Genomic DNA, 18,714 nt, shown 5'->3' with positions numbered 1-18,714 from the left:
TGTTCTTATTTAGATGTTGTAGGTATAAAAACCAGCCACGAACATAATTAATTCATAGTAGAATTTATTTATTTTTGTGGTACTGGAGATTAAACCCACTAAGCTATATCTCCCTCCCTCCAACTAAATTTTATTTTGAGTCGAGCTCTTCTTGTGTCCCTAAGATGCTGGGCTACTTATGACCCTCCTGTCTCAGCCTTATAGAATGATAGGGTCATAGGCATGTGCCACTCTGCCCGGTTCATAAAAGATTTTAAATAAACCATTTGCAAACACAATTGACATCATACAATTAGTTTGCTAGATAACAGAGAGTCTAGGGAAGTTTAATCAAGTCATCCAAGCCCATCATTGATAAGTGTTGAAATATCCAATACACAGAGGTCAGTAAGGCTAAACTCGAGAACTGTAAACAGATTCTCTAAAGATAGATACAGAGCCGAGGCCCAGCATAAAAATTACTTTGGTAAACACAGGACTCATGCTGTGTTCATTTTTCTTCTTCCTTGGCAGAGGCAACATTAGGATCTGAAGTGTTTTGTGGTAATTGAACGCTCTTCTCACCAACAGTTGGAAACAGCCTGATTAAAGTACTACTTAAGCTGATATTACCAGAAGCCGGATTCCTCAATGACTCCCTTGTTGTGTGTGTGTGTGTGTGTGTGCGCGCACATGCACCCTGCAGGTGTGCAGGGAGGTAGTGGGGCATACCTCTTTAATGATCTGAGGGGAAGGGACGCATTAAAGTACATATGGTGGAGTAGAATGCATAATTTCCTGCATTTAAAAGCTAAAACAAGAGCCAGATTTTGGACACGTTTGTAATCTCAGCTCCTTGGGAGGCTGAGACAGGGATGCATGTTTGAGGCCAATCTGGGCAACTTAGTGAGATCCTGTCTCAATAAAGAGAAAAACGTGAAATTTCAGAGCTTCTTTGGCAGTGGAGAGAAACTTACCTTTCTGCTCCTTTGCTGCAGTGGCTAAAAACTGCTGCGTGACACACACGACTCCAGTAGTGTGGCGTGTTACATTTCTCACCAGCTAGACTTCAGATTTTTGTTTGGTATAGGGTGAGACCTGACTGTCTCAAAGGAGTCACAGGAATGCATCAGTCAAACTGACTGACAGGAGAGGAAGATGAACAGAAGTGAAGGCTGGGGCTGGGGTGCAGCTCTGGGGTGTGGGCACCCAGCACATGTAACAGTCTGGGTTCCATCCCTGGCACTGCACAACCAACCAACCAACCAACCATAGCCAGCAAAGGATACTGTTAAAAATCCCTTGTACAGCAATGAGGCTAGACTTGACCAAGTAGCAGATGACCCAGGATAGCCTTCATAGTTGCATCTAATGGAAAATAAACCAGTCAGAACACAGTTCTGTGAGTCCACCTGCAAGAGGACTTTAGAGTCCTCAAGCTCAGAGTAACAGTAGAGTGATGGGTACGAGGGGCTGGGGCTGGTTGTCCTTAAAGGGTGTAGAGTTCCACTTTTACAAGCTAAAAGTCTAGTGATCACTTTCACAGCATTGTAATTATACTTGATATTACTGAGATGTATGCTTCAAAGTGGGCAAGATTGTTTTTAAAATCACATTTTTAAAAAGTGTCCTCAGGGACTCTGCAAGCCTATTGTCACATTCTTGATTGTACTTTTTTGTGGCCCTGAGAATGGAACCCCAGCTTCACGCATCTCTGAGCCGTACCCTAGCCCCTCTCCTTTCTAATTGTTTGTTTGAATTAAGCTTTGCCACAAATGTTCTTTCTCATCAGGTGTTGTGTGGCCATGTGATTTTCTTATATTTGGTTGTTTTTTTTTTTTTTTTTTTTTTTTTTTTTAGTAGGCAAACAAGAGCTGCTGCCATGGAGGACCCCAGACTCCCCAAACTGCAGTTTGCCCCCTTCAGCAGCGCCCTGGATGTTGGCTTCTGGCACGAGCTGACACAGAAGAAGCTGAATGAGTATCGGCTGGACGAGGCTCCCAAGGACATCAAGGGCTACTACTGCAACGGTAGGTGGTTGCAGGCTGCCTTGTCCTTTTGCCCACAGTGCCAGCCTCCCCTCGTTTGTTACGATTGTTGCAGAGCTGGGGATGGAAGCCAGGCCCCCGTATGACAGACCACACCCAGCCCTCCATGCTCCTTTAGGAAGGGACACCTCTGTCTGTTCTGTGCAGTGCTCATCTCTGGTTTCCCTTCTCCTACCAGCCTTGGGCACATGTTCATTTTTAAATTGTACCTTCTCTGTTGGGAAAAAGAGTGGGGGAGTGAAACACCCTAGTTACCAATCCAGATACTGAGTACTTAGCTTCGCTGGAGCAGGCAGTCAATGAAAATCTACTTATTGAGTGGTTTAGGTTTCCTGCAAATCCCTCCTGTTCCTGAGACCTGTCCCATTCTGCCACCACCTGTACAGTGCAGGTGTGCAGGAACAGGATACTTGGGGCTCAACACAGAGCCCACAGTAAACATTCCTGCCATGGATGTTGCCATGAGTCTCTGACTTGTTATTGAGACTGCTGATGCTTTTGTCCAGGTAACTCCGCTGGGCTGCCGGCTCGCCTGATGTTGGAGTTCAGTGCTTTTGACATGTGAGTATTTGCTTGTCCAGAATCTGAAGTAAAGAACTCTGCTTTTGTGAGGAAGGAGCCATCTGTCTCCTCAAAGGTGGGCCACAGTTAGCACCTTTGGAGTCTCTTGTCGCCTAGAAACAAGTACCACTTGCTTAGGACTCTCTAGGACTAAGTTCAGAGCATATTGGGTGCCAGGTACCAGGTAGGTTGATTGACACTTACACAACTTTCCTCCTGACTTTGGTTGTAGTTTATTTTGTTTTATTTTGATTTTTTTTTTTTTTTTTTTTTGAGACAGGATCCCTCTATATTGTTCAGGCTGGTCTTGAACTTGTGGTGACCTTCCTGCCTCAGCCTCTCAAGTGCTGGGATGACAGGTGTGCACCACCACACCCAGCTATAGTTTTTATGATTCTTTTTGTCACCTCTTGCCTTATTGCTGTAGTTGTTGATCCATGGTGTCAATCACTGAACACTGCATAGGCGGCTTCTGTGTCCAAGCTACTATGCAAGGCTTTGCACAGAAAATTCATAGAGGATCTGCTTTTCCACTCAGGAACTATGGGGAATCATTTGGAATAAGAGAGACATTTAGTGAGCCCCAGAGTAGCTGGCCATTTTCAGAAACGAAACCTTTTTAGACTGGCCAAGTAGGGCTTTTCTGTTTGTGAGACAAAGGAAATCATGCACAGGTCAAGGTGAAAGATCAGACTTAGCTAAGTTGAAAAAGCAGGGAGAGAAAAGAGGCAAGAATGTACTCATAAGGATAGTTCTGAGAGGCAGTGTGAGCAACAAGGGGGATCTGTTGTCTTCTACTGATGGAAGGAAATCTGGAGAAGGCACAGTTTTAGGTAGAGATAAATCCGGCTTTGGCAGCATCACATGGGCAGCTGCATGTGATTGAGCCGCTGTGGTCCTGGCAAGCTCGTTGCTTCAATGTGACTTTTACAGAAGGGTGGCGTGGTAACCACCAGTGAGTGCGCTTGGGGGCTGAAGAATTAAAAAGCTGAGTGAAGCCACTTTTGCACCCTGACCCCTCAGCCATGTCAAGACAAGGAGCTCGGAGGACTTAATAAAAGGGACTTTATGAGAACTTTTTAAAGTGGTGGTAGTCAGTGGCTACTGTATTTCAGACAAAATGTACCTAGAATTTTGCTTGTTTGTTTGTTTATTATCTTTTTAAAGTAAGGTCTTATTACAGAACTCAGTCTGGCTTTGAACTCTCAATGTAGTCCAGGCGGGCTTTGAACTCAGAATCCTCCTGCCTCAGCCTTAAAAGTGCTGGGATTGTAGAAGTATGGCTTCCCTAGAATTGTTTCTAAACATTCCAAGAAAAAAAATCAGTATGTTCTATTCCTTTACCTCATTGCAAAATTTAAAAGTATAATGTGTCTGAAACAAGGTTAGTCTTCATGTATCTTGAAAAAGAGTATCTTTTTCCCTTTAGAGTTTTCTTGCTTCATTGTAAATTCCTTGAGGTTACTTTGTCAAAACAAATTTTAATCCTAGTAATCTTCTTCCTATTTTGGCAAAGACTGACTTACTCTTGGAGCAGCTATAATATAATGAGGAAATTACTGAAAATGTTGAAGCATTAAATTGTCTAAAGATGGTAGAAGAGAGAATGCAGCTGGCTAGCTTTTGTGCCATCTGAACAATCTTTTTAGCTTTGATTTTTATTAGTCCATGTTGGCAGCACGTAATGGCCGTTTTCCTCATGAGAAGCTGACATTGTGCTAACACATCTTCATTTTTGTTATGTCCCCTTGCCTGTTTCTGCCTCCCCTGTGATCCGAAGTCTGTGTTTATGTCACACTGGTCTTACTGCTATCTTTATCCTGATACAAGGTGAAATTTCATCTGTCTTTTAAGATTCTAGTAATTGTATCTTTGGAATACTAATTAGAAAAGAGTAATTCATAGAAGTTTGGTCTGATTGCATTATGAGACTCAACCACCTTCAATTTGTGTAAACAAGAAAGTTCAGTAGAAAACCCGCGATCCTGTACAGTGACCTCCCCACCAAGTTTTGCTGAACTTGCGCATCCCCTGTACCTGAGGCCTGGTGTTAGGTGGTGGGAGGAAGCAGGAGAAAGAATGGTCTGCATTGTTGTGAAAATGTCCCTGGATTTGAAGCTCAGGTCCCTACAGCCAATTACCTCCAGTAAGTCCAATTGTTTTTCTTCTCAGCTTACTTTTTCTTGTTTCTGAAACAGGCTCTGGGCTTCTAACACTCCTGGTTTTAAGTGTGTAGTTTGCTGAGTCCCTCTTTTGTAACATGGTAGGAAGTTTAATGAGAGCACTTGGGGCTCCTCAGCAGGCAAGGGTTCTTTATGTGCAGATTATCTTCATATTCTTCTTACTCTGTCTTCATTTGTGTTGCCATAGATCTGCATGGGTCTGTGGGGAAAATCTTTATGGATTCATTCCTCAAACAGTGACTGTCTACAAAAGGGCAGGTGTGTAGGTGTTAGAAATGCAAAGGCTGAGGAAACACAACCGCAGCTCCATTGTTTGAGTTGGGTATGGTAATAAATGAGGAGAGGTGATTGTATTGCAAAACACTTCCTGATTGTTTCCGTGTGTCTTGGTAAGCAACTGTTCTGTCACTGCGATGGAGAGAGGCAGGAAATACCGTGGAGAGTTACAGCCTTAGTCCTCACTTATGGGTGCAGGAGAATCCCGCCTTTGCATAGCAAGGACAAATTCCCTTTCTCAGAGTCCTTGGAAGTCTCTTATTCCAGCAGCCAGCAGTTCAAGTCCTGTTTCACACTGTCCACAGCAAGCCGTTGCTGAGGTCTCATTTATCAGGCATGCTATATGCAGAGTCAGTCTTAGGGAGCCCAAACAAAGGAAGTTTGTGTCTTGCTCACTGCACAAGCTGGGTAGATGGTCCAGTCTTCTTCATCTTGAATGTGCTCCATTTCTGTTGATGAAATGAAAGTGGTAGAAAGAGTTGTCCTTTCTGTGGACCACAAGAGATACGAGGTTCGGATTTGGAAAGACTCCAGAGGTGAGTGTTCCGTAGGTAGGCTTGGTCCCCAGGGAGCAGTGAGGTGGGGCTTTGGGGATGTGACTGATCATGAGGTTTCCGACCCCAGTAGATGGGCCATCAGTCGACCCTGACTGAATGGACTCCTGGGAGCGGTGAGAACTGTAGGGTGGGGCCTGTGTGGAGGAAGAGGGTCTCAGAAGGGGATGTAGCTTGTCCCTGGCCCGCCTCTATTTCTTTCTCTATCCCCTTGTCCCTTCCCATCTCCTCTCCACCAGGAGCTGAGCAGCACTGCCTTAGCATTCTCCACCGTAGCTTGCCACAGCCCACAAGCAGTGGAGCCAAGCAGCCATGAGCAAAGCCCCTGAACCTGTGAGCCAAAGAAGCCCTTCCTCCTTGAACTTGTTTTCCTCATGGCGACAAAATGCTGACTATCACAGATGAGTCAGGGACATTTCCCTGGGTCCTTTTCCATTGAGGACTATTCCTTGTTAGTCATAAGAAGTGTCTTTCTTACCCAAGCCTCAAATGGACTTTGAGAAAGGGAGGATGCAGTGGCGTGGGCAGAGCAGAGGCCATGTGTGTGTTGGGACTTCTCTGTCCTGACATCTAGCAGGCTCTGCTGGTGCTGGCCTCCCATGCAGCTGCTGGATTGAGGTGGAGTGGTCTCGCACAAGCTGCGAAGCTGTTAGTATGGAGCAAGGCTCCCTAGCCTCCTCTGCTCTTCCACTGGAGTACTTGTCCCCTCTTGGCCACCTGCCTGCCTGCTGGTCACATGGAAATGGTCCTGTGGAGGAGCTCTGTGCTTCTTGAGGGATCACTGAGCATGGGTGAAGTGAAGGCTCAGGGTTTGAATACCCCCAAGATGGCCAGACTTTGGTCCTTTGTGAAATCCATCCTTCACCAGTCTGTTGGTCAGTTTTGCATTACTAGGGGGAAGCACCCGGGACAGCTAACTTTATAAAGAGAAGAGGTTTCTTTGCCTCAGATTTGTGAAGTTCAGAGTCCAGGATGGGGGCTTTGTTTGGCTTTTTGCGAGAGCCGTGGGTGGTGGCATATGGTAGTGGTAATGTATAGAGGCAGAAGACTATATCTCAAATGGGACCAGAGTGCAGGAGAGCAGGAAGAACCAGACTCAGACTTTTATAAGGATCTACCCACTGAGGGCAGTGCCCCCAGACCTCACTCCTGCCCAAAGGGACTGTCACCTCACCTGGGGCCACCCTGGGGACCTGGCCTCCAGTGAGGACCTTAGAGGAGCACTAAGCTGCCAAACCACACCAGTTGCTGAGGACTCACTGGGGGCTTTAGTATGCTGCAGGATTTCCCATTCATATTCATGTGGACAGCTTTGTTGAGACTTAATTTGCATACAGTGCAACTCAGCCACTAGCCACTGATCTATGCATACCAGCAGCTTTTAGTTTTCATGGAGCTTTGCAGCCATCACCACTATTTAATCATAGAGAGCATTTCCATCACCCCACAAAGAAACCTTTGGCCATCACTCTTCATCCCCTCTGAATTCCACCAGCTCTTGGAAACCAAGAATCTGCTTCCTGTCTCAGAAAACTTGCCTATTCTGAACATTTCAGAAAACTAGAACCGTAGAAAACCAGTTACCAGATATCAGGACCACGATTTAACTAAATTGTCTCATCCCCCATTTTGGGCTCTTCCTCTTCCATGATCACATTTTTATTCATTACCGTGGCCCCTCACCTGGTAGAACTTCAATTACGAAAACTGCTTCTTAGAGACTTTGGGTGGTGTCCCTCATTGCACCGTCTGAGTGCTGGGATTCCTAGGAGCCAACCTTGACTTCTTCCCGGTCAGAACCAGCCTTTGGCATGTGCTGAATACCCAGAACAGTCAGAAGTTTAGGAAGGGCTTCCTCTATGTTTGCATCCAAGTTAGGTCACAGCATCTTCCTTGTGACCTGGCATCCTGGTTAAGCCCCGAGTTCAGAGAATCACGCATGCATGGAGGGCCTGGCCCTCCCTTCTGCCCCGCTACAGGCTCCCTTGGCCCCCATAAATTGTCCCTCTCCAGAGACAGTCTTTGATGTCCTCCACTCACCTGAAAGAACACTGTTCCTTACTGGAAGGGCATAGTGACAAACAACCTGTGCCTGACCGACCCACAGCTCGCAGGGAATGACCCTGGCCATTCAGAGTCATCCTCATACACACATTCTTAGCATTTGACACCATCCTGGCCACTGACTTCAGCCACTGCACTCACTCCAGGTTATGTGTCTTCTTTCTTTCTTTCTTTCTTTCTTTCTTTCTTTCTTTCTTTCTTTCTTTCTTTCTCTTTCTTTTCTTTCTTTCTTTCTTTCTTTCTTTCTTTCTTTCTTTCTTTCTTTCTTTCCTTTCTTTCTTCCTTTCTTTCTTCCTTTCTTTCCTTTCTTTCCTTTCTTTCTTTCTTTCTGTTCCTGGAATTGAACTCATGACTTTATGCTTGACGGGCAGGTGCTGTGCTGCAGAACTATATCCCTACCCTTAGGTTGCCTCTTTAGAACCCAGTGTGATAGTCTCCAAGTGAGAGGACGCAGGTTATTTGCACAATGTAAGCTCTCATTGGCTTAATGAGTAATAGTACATTGTGTCTGCTCTTGTTGTAGGTGACAATAACCAGGTCACTGATAAAATGAGCATTTCCGTTTCTCATCTGTAATCTAAGAAATGAAAGTTAATCACTTCAGAGAAGAGAGCAGACCTATCCACATCTCACTGGGTATTTAGAATCAACTCGTCCTCCCACTTCCTGACTTTTCTGGGGACCGGGAACCCTGTGGGGGCGTGTAGCATATGGGGCCTGACAGGCTGACGTGCAGCCCAGACTGGGTGCATCTTGTCTATGTGGCTCTGATGACTCATAGGAAGTTGCTTGGCAGCAGCTGTGTGCAGAGCCCTGATTGAATGGGCCAGGTTGTGGATTAGCCACCCCTTAGGGAACTTCCTGTCTTCTGATCAGGTGTATGTGTCAGTTCTTGAAAAAGTGCTTCAATATCATGCTCTGCCCTGTGTCCCAGCTGTGGAGAGAGTGGAGTAGCTTCCTAGAGGAGGAGGCCTGGCATGGGGCCTTGGTGCCTGGGGCAAAGGTTTGAGCAGAGCCCGGCACCAGGGTACCTTGGGGTCAGCTGACTGGTCCCATGCTCCACTCTGCCCAGTATTTTGTGACTCTTGGCCCGCTGCTTAAGCCTTTAAATGGCGGGGGGGGCTGCCATAAAAACTCAAGTCTTATACAATTCCTGTGACACATTCTCTGGCCTCAGGGGAGGTAGTAATATTTCACTTTTAGGGTGAAGCCAGGAAAGAATAAAAAAGAGGAGGGGCACTTCTATTTGGGAGGCAGTGGAAGAGCAGGCAGCCCACAGGTCAAGGTACAGGGGCTCTCTAGGCTTCTTGTGGAATGGCCCCTGCTTTATAGTGCCTCATCGATGGGATTCATCCTCTCCCAAGAGGTAGCAGTCAGTCTGCTTCCACCCAGCTGAGTGATGCTGCTGTTTACCTGGGGTTCTGGTTAATGTCTAAAGTGTCCCCCAAAAGTCTTGTATGTCCAGAGGGGGGTTTTGGAGAGGTGGCTGGATGATGGGGCACTGTGCCTAGTACTAGGTTCATCTCAGATGAGTTTTCAGCTGACTGTGCTGTTGGAATGCAGGGCCTGTCAGAAGAGGTGGGTCACTAGGGTGTGACCTAGGAAGGGTGTGTCCTTGTCCCAGCTCTTCTCCATTCTGCTTCCTGGCATCTACATGGGGAGCAGCTTCCCTCCACACCAGGCCTTTCTACCCTGCTATTTGTGCCTTGGAGCCTGTCACCATGAACTGAACCTGCTGAAACTATGAGCCCAAATAAACCTTTCCTTTGTTAAGTTGCAGTGACAGGAGCAGACTAATACACTTGTCACTCCCTGGCTCATGCAGAGTCCCACCGTGCCTGGCTAACTGTATCTCTCACATCTAGGAGCGCTCCTACGCCCGCGCACTGCTGCCCTGCTGTTGGGACGCTGCATAACACCAACACGCTTGAGGCTTTCAAGACTGCAGACAAGAAGCTGCTTCTGGAACAGGCGGCAGATGAGGTTAGCCAGGCGGCCCACACATGTCCACTCATTTCACAGGGTCCTGGCAGTGCACCATCTCTGATCAGGAGCCTGGGTCTGTTATGAAAAACAAATGTTTGTAGGTTTCTGCATATTTCCCCAAAGAAAATGTGCCCTTCTCTCTCCTGCCTGGTCAGAGATCAAGGGGAACACAGGCTCTGAGCTGGAGACAAGCATGTGATTGAAAAGGGGATTTACTGTCCATCCCCATTAAGCACTTTGGAGCAGCTTGACCTGTCTTGTGGGTTACAGTCCTGTGGCTGCTGTTGAAGTAGTGCCCAGTGGCGTAGCAGTCCTGTCCAGTGCGGTGCAAGGGGAGCTATGCACACAGTCTCTCCAGCACCTCTGGGGCTGGTCTAATCTACTCCAGCTAACCTGCAAGCCCCTGTGGCCTGGTCCCCACTGGTCTTTCTGATCTGTCGTTCTTGTCCTTGCAGTAGTTATGTGGAACTCCCTTCTACCTCCTGTCTTAGTTGCTTTCTTGTTGCTGAGACACAACTTAACTTGACACCCACAACTTAAAGGAGAGGTGTACTTTGGCTCACAGTTTGGAGAGTTTTCATTTCATAATTGGCTGGCTCCAGGGCAGGGTAGCATGGCAGAAGAAGATAGTGTGGCAAACCATCTAGATACAGAGAGGGAATGAGGGAGAAGGCGGGAACCAAACCTATCCAGGCCATGCCCTCAGTGACCCACTTTCACCTCTCAACATCACATTTAGCTAAAACTCAGCAGTGGACTATTGAGTATCATGCCCCATAATCCAGTCCTTTCCCCAAAGCCCCACCCCTGAGCACATGAGGCTTTGGGAAACATCTCAATATAACTATAACTCCTCCTTTGTGTTCTTGCTTTTCTCCTTGAGACACAGTGTTCCCTCTTCCTGGTGTGTCTTCCCCATTCTTCCCCACATCTGAGTTAATGAGTTTAAAATAGGGGTAGAGATGAAAGAGGACGGTTCACCATGCTGTCCCTTAACCCACTTTATAGAGAGGCCTTGGAATCTGCCTTAAAAAGATGCCATCTTGTACCCTCTGGATGGCAAGGTCCTAGTACTGCCATTGTATACTCTAGTATGACTGTTCCTCAAGAAGTAGAGCCAGGACTACTGTAGGTGCAGCCATCCCACTGCCTGGTCCACATCCAGAGGAGGTGAACCAGTGTGTGGGAGAGACATCTGCACACCCATGCTGATGGCCATGCTGTTCACAATAGCCAACAGGTGGGATCAGTCTAGGTGTCTGTCAGTGGGTGCTGCTTACACCCCGTGTAATATTATTCAGCCCCCAAAAAGAATGAAGTCCTTTGTAGCAATGGAGGACACAGTGTACATGAAATAAGCCAGGCACTGAAAGACAAAGGTCGCCTATCCTCGTTCATCTATGGAAGCTAGAGAAGTTGGTCTCATAGAAGTGTAGAGTATTTATGGCCACCAGAGGTGGGAAGGGGAGTTGGGGAGAGGGGAGAGACAGGAGGGATAACAGAGACCCAAGTTCAGAGATAGGAGGAATGAGTACTATGTCTTGTAGCAAAATGTGATAACTAGTGTGCAGTAATTTATTGCATCAAGCTAACTGGAAGAGAGGAATCTGAAGGTTCCCAATGAACAGATGCTAATTACCCTGATTTGATCCTTATACATTATATATGTATTATCACACTGAACTTCATAAATGTGTACAATTATGTGTCAGTTATCAAGACTTTCTGCAAGTACTATGCTAAGATAATAAAGGCATCAAATATTGAACAACAGGAGTCCTGTCTATGTGGGGACAGGGGGGGTCAAGACAGGTGTCTCTCTCACCCCTGCAGTGGATACAGCTCATGGTACAGCTTGCCCTGTGCTCCCTCTGGACCTGGGCTTCCTGCTTTGTCTGCACACTTGCAAGAGGCTCTAGAGAGTTGGTCAGATCTTAATCTGTGGTGGGAAGATGCAGGGTGCTGCCCCCAGGACTCCCAAGCCCCTCTCATGCCCCCCCCCCCCCAGCCCCTGTTCTGGGGCCCAGCCCTCCTAGAGCACAATGTCAGGAGCGGGAACTTCCTTCCCTCTGCTCCCTTCCCTCGCAGCCATGCGTTCTTTTATGGCACAACTGTTTTGTCCTGCTTAGCAACAAATCTTAGTGATAAACCATCTTGAGCTCCAGAGCTCCTGACCATGACCAGCTTCTTATCCAGACCAGCACTCACTGAGTGTACACAGACTTGCATTTCATTCTCCTTTCTTCCTCTCTTATGGCAAGAGAATCCTAAGTAAGGCTTTAAGAAATCACCTCCATGTAGCTGGGATCACTTGGGGCTCAGTGCCTCTCTCCCAGTCAGGGCTGAAGTTCATTTTGAGAATCCCATCCACTTCCACAATGCAGGCCTGGACCTGTGCATGCAGACCTGGCCTGTCCATGGACACGGTGCTTCCTGTGGATGGGGCTCATGTCACTCACTTTCTGCAACCCTGCTGTGGCTGGTACTGTGTGCCAGAAGGACGTGATAAGCAGGAAATCTGGAAGCCAGGAGAGTGGCTCAGGGCCTGTGGGGAGGCTGTGCAGGGCTTCCTGGAGCTCAGGCGATGGGCAGCTGGCTGGCAGAGGAGCAGGGTCAGTGGTGCTGTAGTTTAAGCAGTGCCAGCCTGGAGGAGGAAGATTTCAGTGCTTCTCAGATCCACGCTTTGTCTGGCAGTGAGACGCCCAGAGATGCCGGCAACCTGACTATGCTTTTCTTTCTTCTTGCAGATCTGGGAGTCCATCAAATCTGGTGCTGCTCTTGAAAACCCTGTGCTTCTCAACAAGTTCTTGCTCCTGACATTTGCAGTAAGTAATAGGTTTCCCATTACACAGAGACTGTTAGGTCCCCTGTGGACCAGCAGCAAGACAGTGTGTTTTCTTTCCTCTGGAACTCTTCCCTTGCATTGCTCTTGGTAACTATTATAAAACTGCTTCTTTGATGAATGGCCAGATAGTGCTGGCACTTGCTACTAGTGCAAAATTAATCTATCCCTCCTGATCACACTGGAGATAATAGCATGGTTTTTATGACACAAGCTCCCAGCTCCTATTTCTCAGGACATTATGAAGTTGAGCTGAAGTCTGTAAGTACACTCCTGTAGGGTGCAGTTGCTAGACCCACTGTGTGGGACAGCTGTCCGTCCCTGTGGAAAAGAACTTTTAAGGAGGAAAGACTTGACTGGCTCATGGCGTTGGAGTTTTCAGTTTATGGCATTTGGCTCCATTGCCTTCAGTTCAGTAGCAGCTCAGCACATCATAGTGTGAGGAGCTTATGGTAGAGGAGCTGCTCTTCTCATGGCTTTAGGAAGTACAGAGAGAGAGCAAGGAAGAGCTGGGGTCCCAGTGCTCCCAGTGATCTCACTTCCTTTCACAAGGCACTGGCTCCTAAAGGTTTTCCCACCCCTCAACACTGGCCTATAGAGACACTCCAGATGCTGTCAGATAGGGGAGGGGGCTTTCTGGATGAGATGAGATCATGTTACATGGCATAGCCACACAATGGCTGCTTTTTAAGAAAGAAAAACATTTCTATACCTGAGATCTAATTAAATAAATTAAGGGCAGCCTTGAGAAGGAAGTCACAGGAGGGTGACATCTGCCTAGGGAAGGAAGGCTGAGGGGAGGTAGGAAGAACCTGGGCTCAGTGTAGTTGGAGTAGAGGAAGGGAAAGGGGTCGCTCAGGGAGATGCCAACTGCATTCTCTCCCCCCTTCTTTCTCTTTCTCTTTCTTTTTCTCTGTCTGTCTGTCTGTCTGTCTCTCACACACACACACACACACACACACACACACACACACATACACTTACACAGTTATATATGAATGTTCTTTGACTTACACTGGGATTACAGCCCGATAAATCTACTGTGAATTGAAAACATCACATAATAAATGTGCATAGACAGTCCCTAGTTTAAGACTGAGCTCAGGACTTCCAGTCTCTTGTTGGCATGAGAGCATATCCATAGAGCCGCCTCATTCTTCACTTCCAGCGCAGTATTCAGTAAACAGGAGACACACAACGCTTGATAATACAAGGCTGCAGGTGACATGATTTTGCCCAGTGTAGGCCAACATAAATGTTCTAATTACACTGAGGCAAATAAAGCTCAGCTGTGATGCTTGGTGGTATTATTTTGTTTTTAATTTTATTTTATTGGTACAGTTTAGATAAATATACCATTTATCATAGGGTATTTGTACCTGTACATGATAGTTTTTTTTTTTAATATGTGATGTTTTCAATTCACAGTAGATTTATTTGGTTGTGATCCCAGTTTAAGTCAAAGAACATTCGTATGTAAGTGTGTAAGTGTGTGTGTGTGTGTGTGTGTGTGTGTGTGTGTGTATGTATCAAACTGACTTGTCCTTTGAACTTATGTGGATGGTAATGTTCTGTTCTGGTATGTTCTGTAGACTCATGTTGCATGCTTCAGATATTCCCTATTGTAGAAACTGGTGCAGTGAGCGCCATTAGCCACAGTAATATTTTTCCTGCTTTTATTAGTGTAAATTCTCTAGAGTGGGCCTATAAACATATTAACAATGTCACATAAGTGTGTTTTTTCACCACAACTTTGTCAGCTTTGGATATTGTTGTAGGTTTCAAGGAAAACAATTACATACAAAACACATCATTTATAGTATTATATATAGTGATTACCCAAGGAGTCAATACAAAGAAAGTGCAGGAAATGTGTCCACACACTACAGACCTAGAGAATCCAGCTGAGGGCCTGAAACCCACAGCCATGTTCTGCATGAGACCAGCTGAAGACCCAGAGGCCCTGATAATGCCTCCCTCGAGTCTAACTGGGGGCCTTGAGGTCATGACAGTGACTCATGCAAGTTCCACAGATCTGTATTAGAAAGGCCTAAAGGTCAGCTGGGGAGCTAGAAAGTCTGTCAGCTGGGTGAAGGTTCTGTGCCAGTGGGCTGAAGGTTTTGCACTGAAGCCAGGAAGCAATTCTCAAAATAAGGACCAGAGCTCCCCTGAAAAGTACCACAGCCATCCACAGAGACAACGAGGTCCCAAGCTCTTCTGATGATGAGAACAGCCGAGTTCATATCAGGAAGCCAGCGTGAATGATCTCCTGGAGACTGAACAGCACACATATTCCCCTCTGGAATCAGGAAGTGATGCTCAAAGTAAGGACCAGCGCTCTTCCAAAATGAACTGCAGCCATTCTGAGCAACAAGTTCCCGAGCTCCTCTACTGATAACGGCTGAGTTCCTATCAGAGTATGTCTCCTCTAGGAGAACCAGCAGCTCTGGGAGAACCAACAAGTCCAAACAACAACGTTCTTCCTCTCCAGGTCTCCTTTTTATGCTAGCTAATAACTCTCAGGTGGGCCATCTACACTTCTCAAGACACTGATTCAGTTCAGCTGGTGTTTAAGTTGACCACCAGTTTTTAATTGTTAACAGATATTAAGCCTTTTCTGCACATTATTATTATTAACTGAGTTGCAAGTTTTATCTTTCTTCTTTCACTCTGGCTGCAGGCCAGGAGGGAAGGTGGACCTCATACTGAAGGCCACACTATAGATTGCTCCATGCAGCTTGACTTGGAGCATTCAGGTATAAATCTGAGTAATTTTATAGGTTATCTGCTAGGACAGACTTTTACATTACTACAGATTTCTTGGTTTGTGAGCTGAACATTAGCACCCTACTCCTGAATTCTTGTTAGTGGAGCATAATTGGCAGTTTGTGTTTAGTAAGAAAAATAGCATTAGCTCTTCAAGTTTTAAGCTGTTCCCTAGAGTCAGTATGTGTGTTGGTCTTGTTGCCCTTTTTATAAAGCATTCTTACCCTGGCTTTACAAAAAATTTAAACTCTCTTTTAAAATCTTCAGACACAAAGGGCTTTATGTTAAATTTAATTGAGATCCTTTGTGTCCTGAAAAGAATCCTAAGAAATTTGAGCTCATGACTTTTGAAGATGACTGATAAAATTTAGGGTATACGGTCCTTCACCTTGAATTGTTTAACCTTTTGCTAAAGATCAGCTGTGACAAATCATTTCAGTACAAAGAAAAGAGAATCCTTTCTGGAGTGCTTTGGCTTTCCCTTCTGCTGTTTTTAGGCCTCAAAGGACAAGGCACTGCATTAATTTCAATTTCACATTTATTTCATAGTGAAAAGCGAATTTTTTTCTAGTTGGCCAAATTAGAGACTGAAAACTGCTAGACATTCTCATCTGGAAGCTTGTTTATATTAAAAGTTTTATTTAAAAAAGTTACCAAATGTGATTGCACTTATGTGAAAGAGCCAGACCAGGCGAATCCATGGCGAAGGTGATGGATTAGTGGTTGCCAGCACATAGGCAAGAGGGGGAAAGGCACCTTTTGCTGACAGCTTCAGCATTTCTTTAGGGCAATGGAAATACACAAACAGTGAATTTTATGGTATGTGAATTATATCCCAATAAAATCATAATTTAGCTGGGTATGGTGGTGTACACCAGTAGTCAAGAGGCTGAGGCAGAAGAATCACTGCAAGTTCAAGGCCAGCCTGGACTGCATAGCAAAACCTTGTCCACCAAAAAAATAAAAAAGCTATTTAACATCCATTCGCTTTTATTCTTAGCAAGACTGAAGATAATATTGACTATACCTGGAGCAGCATCCATGGTCAGTGGCCATGGGTTGGTCAGCAGTTGTGATCCTGGATTGTAGGCCCCATGCCCTTACTGCTCTAGGATATTGTTCATTGTGTCAACTTGAGAAGTTTTGAAGTTCAAGTGACTTAGCAAGGGGTCAGAATCATCACTTTGTGGAGATCCTGAGCCAGTACAAGAGAACTGCTTGGACATGGTCTGAGTGTAAAGGACCCACCTTTTTTTTTTTTTGTTCTTGTTGCTTTTGCTGGCCTCTGCTGCCTCAAACTGTTGCCTTTGTCATGCCACCCTGTCTTGGAGCCAGCTGATTATGGACTGAAACCTCTATAAACCGAGCAAAATAAACCTTAATTTTGTGTATCGGGTATTTTGTCTTAGCAGCAAGAAAAAAGTAACCAAGACAGTCATGTTTAGATTCAAGTCCCATCCCCGCAGTATTTCATTACTCAAATACTTCAAAACCTGAAAAAAAATCCAGAATGCAAAACATCTTTGGTCCCACGCATCCCTGGGAAGGGCTGTGTTAGGTAGGTAGAGGTGTGTGAACTGCGGTGCTTTCTCAACAGTGTGCTTACTGTGTTTGATTGTGAAGAGAACGGTAGCTGTCAGGCTGTGCCTCTGAGGTAGAGTGCTACGTTTCTCAGATGTTATGGAGGGAAAAGGCAGCCTGATCACTTCTGCTGTCTTTTTGTTGTTGCTGTTCAAGTCCTTCATCCTTTCCCTTCTCTGGCTCAGTTGTTTTCATTAGTGTATATTAATTTTCCTTTCTTCTCTCCTAAGGTCAGTTTTCTCTCTGTAAGTGGGATGATTATAGCTACCCCCAGGGGGGCTGCGTGGTAAAGCATGACTGACAACATCGATCACTTAGTATACATCTTCTGTTAGCAAGTGATTGGCATGGTAGGTTATGAACCATTGTAGCATCAGTGTGTGAGGTGTGAGGGTATTTGGGGAGCAAGGTAAAAGTTCTGAATTTTGTTACAGTTTCTGTTGGAGATGAGACTATTTAACAAGCTGGACATATTTTGTGCTTATCAGCTTTTGTCTCTTAACTGGCCAAGAGGTTACATGAATAGATGCATTTTAGTTTATTCATTGGTGGTGTTTTAATATCCCATGTTACATATTTTGTATTCTAGGATCTAAAGAAGTATCACTTCTACTATTGGTTTTGCTATCCTGCCCTTTGCCTTCCAGAGAGCATACCTCTCATTCAGGACCCAGTGGCTTTGGATCAAAGGTTTTCAGCAAAACAGGTATTAAAAAACAAAAGAAGGTCCAGGTAAACTTTGGTTTGATGTTCAGGAGTTGTTCTGTTTTGTGCCAGTGACAGACAGACACATCTCTGGATGCAGAGGTGGTAACTGCAGGCTCTCCCAAGATGGCAGTGGACACTGACATGTATACAAGATGTTTGTAAAGCCATTTTGAAGAAATAGTGAATGATGATTTTTAAGGTGTTCGTGGCATTTGGTAAGATACTAAGTGCAGAAGGAAGAATTCTACAACATTTTGAAAAACTGGAAGAATTTACCAGAATGGTTTTTACTTTCACTGTGGGAAAGCATGCAGCAGCATCCTTGGGGAATAGTCTTGGAGGCAAACCTGTCCCAGGCCAGAAAACTCCTCTGAGTGGCACAAGCAGAGCTGAACTGGCTATTTATGGAGCCACCAGAAACCGGTTCTGAGAAGGGAAGTCAAGACTAACTAGAGTGTTGAGGCAAGATTGAATGTCACGGTGATGTGGATTCATGAACAACACTAGTCACTAAAATCTGAATTCTGGAGCTGGGGAGCAGCCCTTACTGATTTTTTTTTTTAAAGCTCATTTAGAATAGATCCAGGATTGTGGCTTTGGAGAACTAGTTTCTCAAGAAAGAAATGTAATTTGGGGAAGAGGATTATGGAATGAGGTTGACTGCTTGAACATACTAAATTTCTTTTAGGGAAGACAGAAATATCCTAAGATTATCTCAATGATAGTCATACAACCCAGTGACATTATTTTTTAAAAAATGAAACCATTGAAGTGAGTACTTCAAATGAGTGAATTGTATGGTGTGTGTTATGTCTTCATAAAGATGTTAAAGATATGGGAAAGTTCAGTGTAACACTCCACCAGTTACACCATCTCCAGTGGTGAGATGACATTGAGTTATCACAGGAGGGAAAGAGTGCTTGGTTACTCTGGGGCCTCTGATCAGCTGCTTAGGGAGCTCCTTGTGTGCCTGTCTGAGACAGGCACCTGGAAAGAGTTCTATAAAAGCTAAGTGGTATTATTAGGTGGCACTTCTCTTCATTTGCTGCAAAAGAATAACAGCAATGATTGGTCATTTACAATCTTCTCAGCTTTAAGGTACCTGTCATTTCATGTTGGTTTTTACTCAGAAGGACATGTGTCATTGTCTGGAGAATAACTCTACA

General features: G+C 45.3%; 1 protein-coding gene across 15 annotated transcripts in view; it reads left to right on the top strand.

The window, feature by feature from the left end:
- Atg7 (autophagy related 7) overlaps window positions 1-18,714 on the top strand; it is a 298,368-nt gene that overhangs the window by 79,153 nt on the left and 200,501 nt on the right. For 12 of the 15 annotated variants that reach the window (XM_063237998.1, XM_023561923.2, XM_003462738.5 and 9 more), the window contains exons 2-6: window positions 1,840-2,009; window positions 2,534-2,588; window positions 9,531-9,648; window positions 12,399-12,476; window positions 17,430-17,546. In XM_063237998.1, the coding sequence (XP_063094068.1) occupies window positions 1,862-2,009; window positions 2,534-2,588; window positions 9,531-9,648; window positions 12,399-12,476; window positions 17,430-17,546 (516 nt within the window). In that variant the 5' untranslated portion in view covers window positions 1,840-1,861. Of the gene's footprint in view, window positions 1-512; window positions 544-666; window positions 686-1,839; window positions 2,010-2,533; window positions 2,589-9,530; window positions 9,649-12,398; window positions 12,477-17,429; window positions 17,547-18,714 lie in introns of those variants that run through there. The other 3 variants (XM_063237993.1, XM_063237994.1, XM_063237991.1) reach the window with 3 other exon arrangements.

Source organism: Cavia porcellus, unplaced genomic scaffold (assembly GCF_034190915.1).
Source record: "Cavia porcellus strain 051 isolate PalLab524CR breed Dunkin Hartley unplaced genomic scaffold, mCavPor4.1 scaffold_27, whole genome shotgun sequence".
Taxonomy (NCBI): domain Eukaryota; kingdom Metazoa; phylum Chordata; class Mammalia; order Rodentia; family Caviidae; genus Cavia; species Cavia porcellus.
Note: the sequence above shows the minus strand (reverse complement) of the source record. Positions and strands in the feature narration are given on the sequence as shown.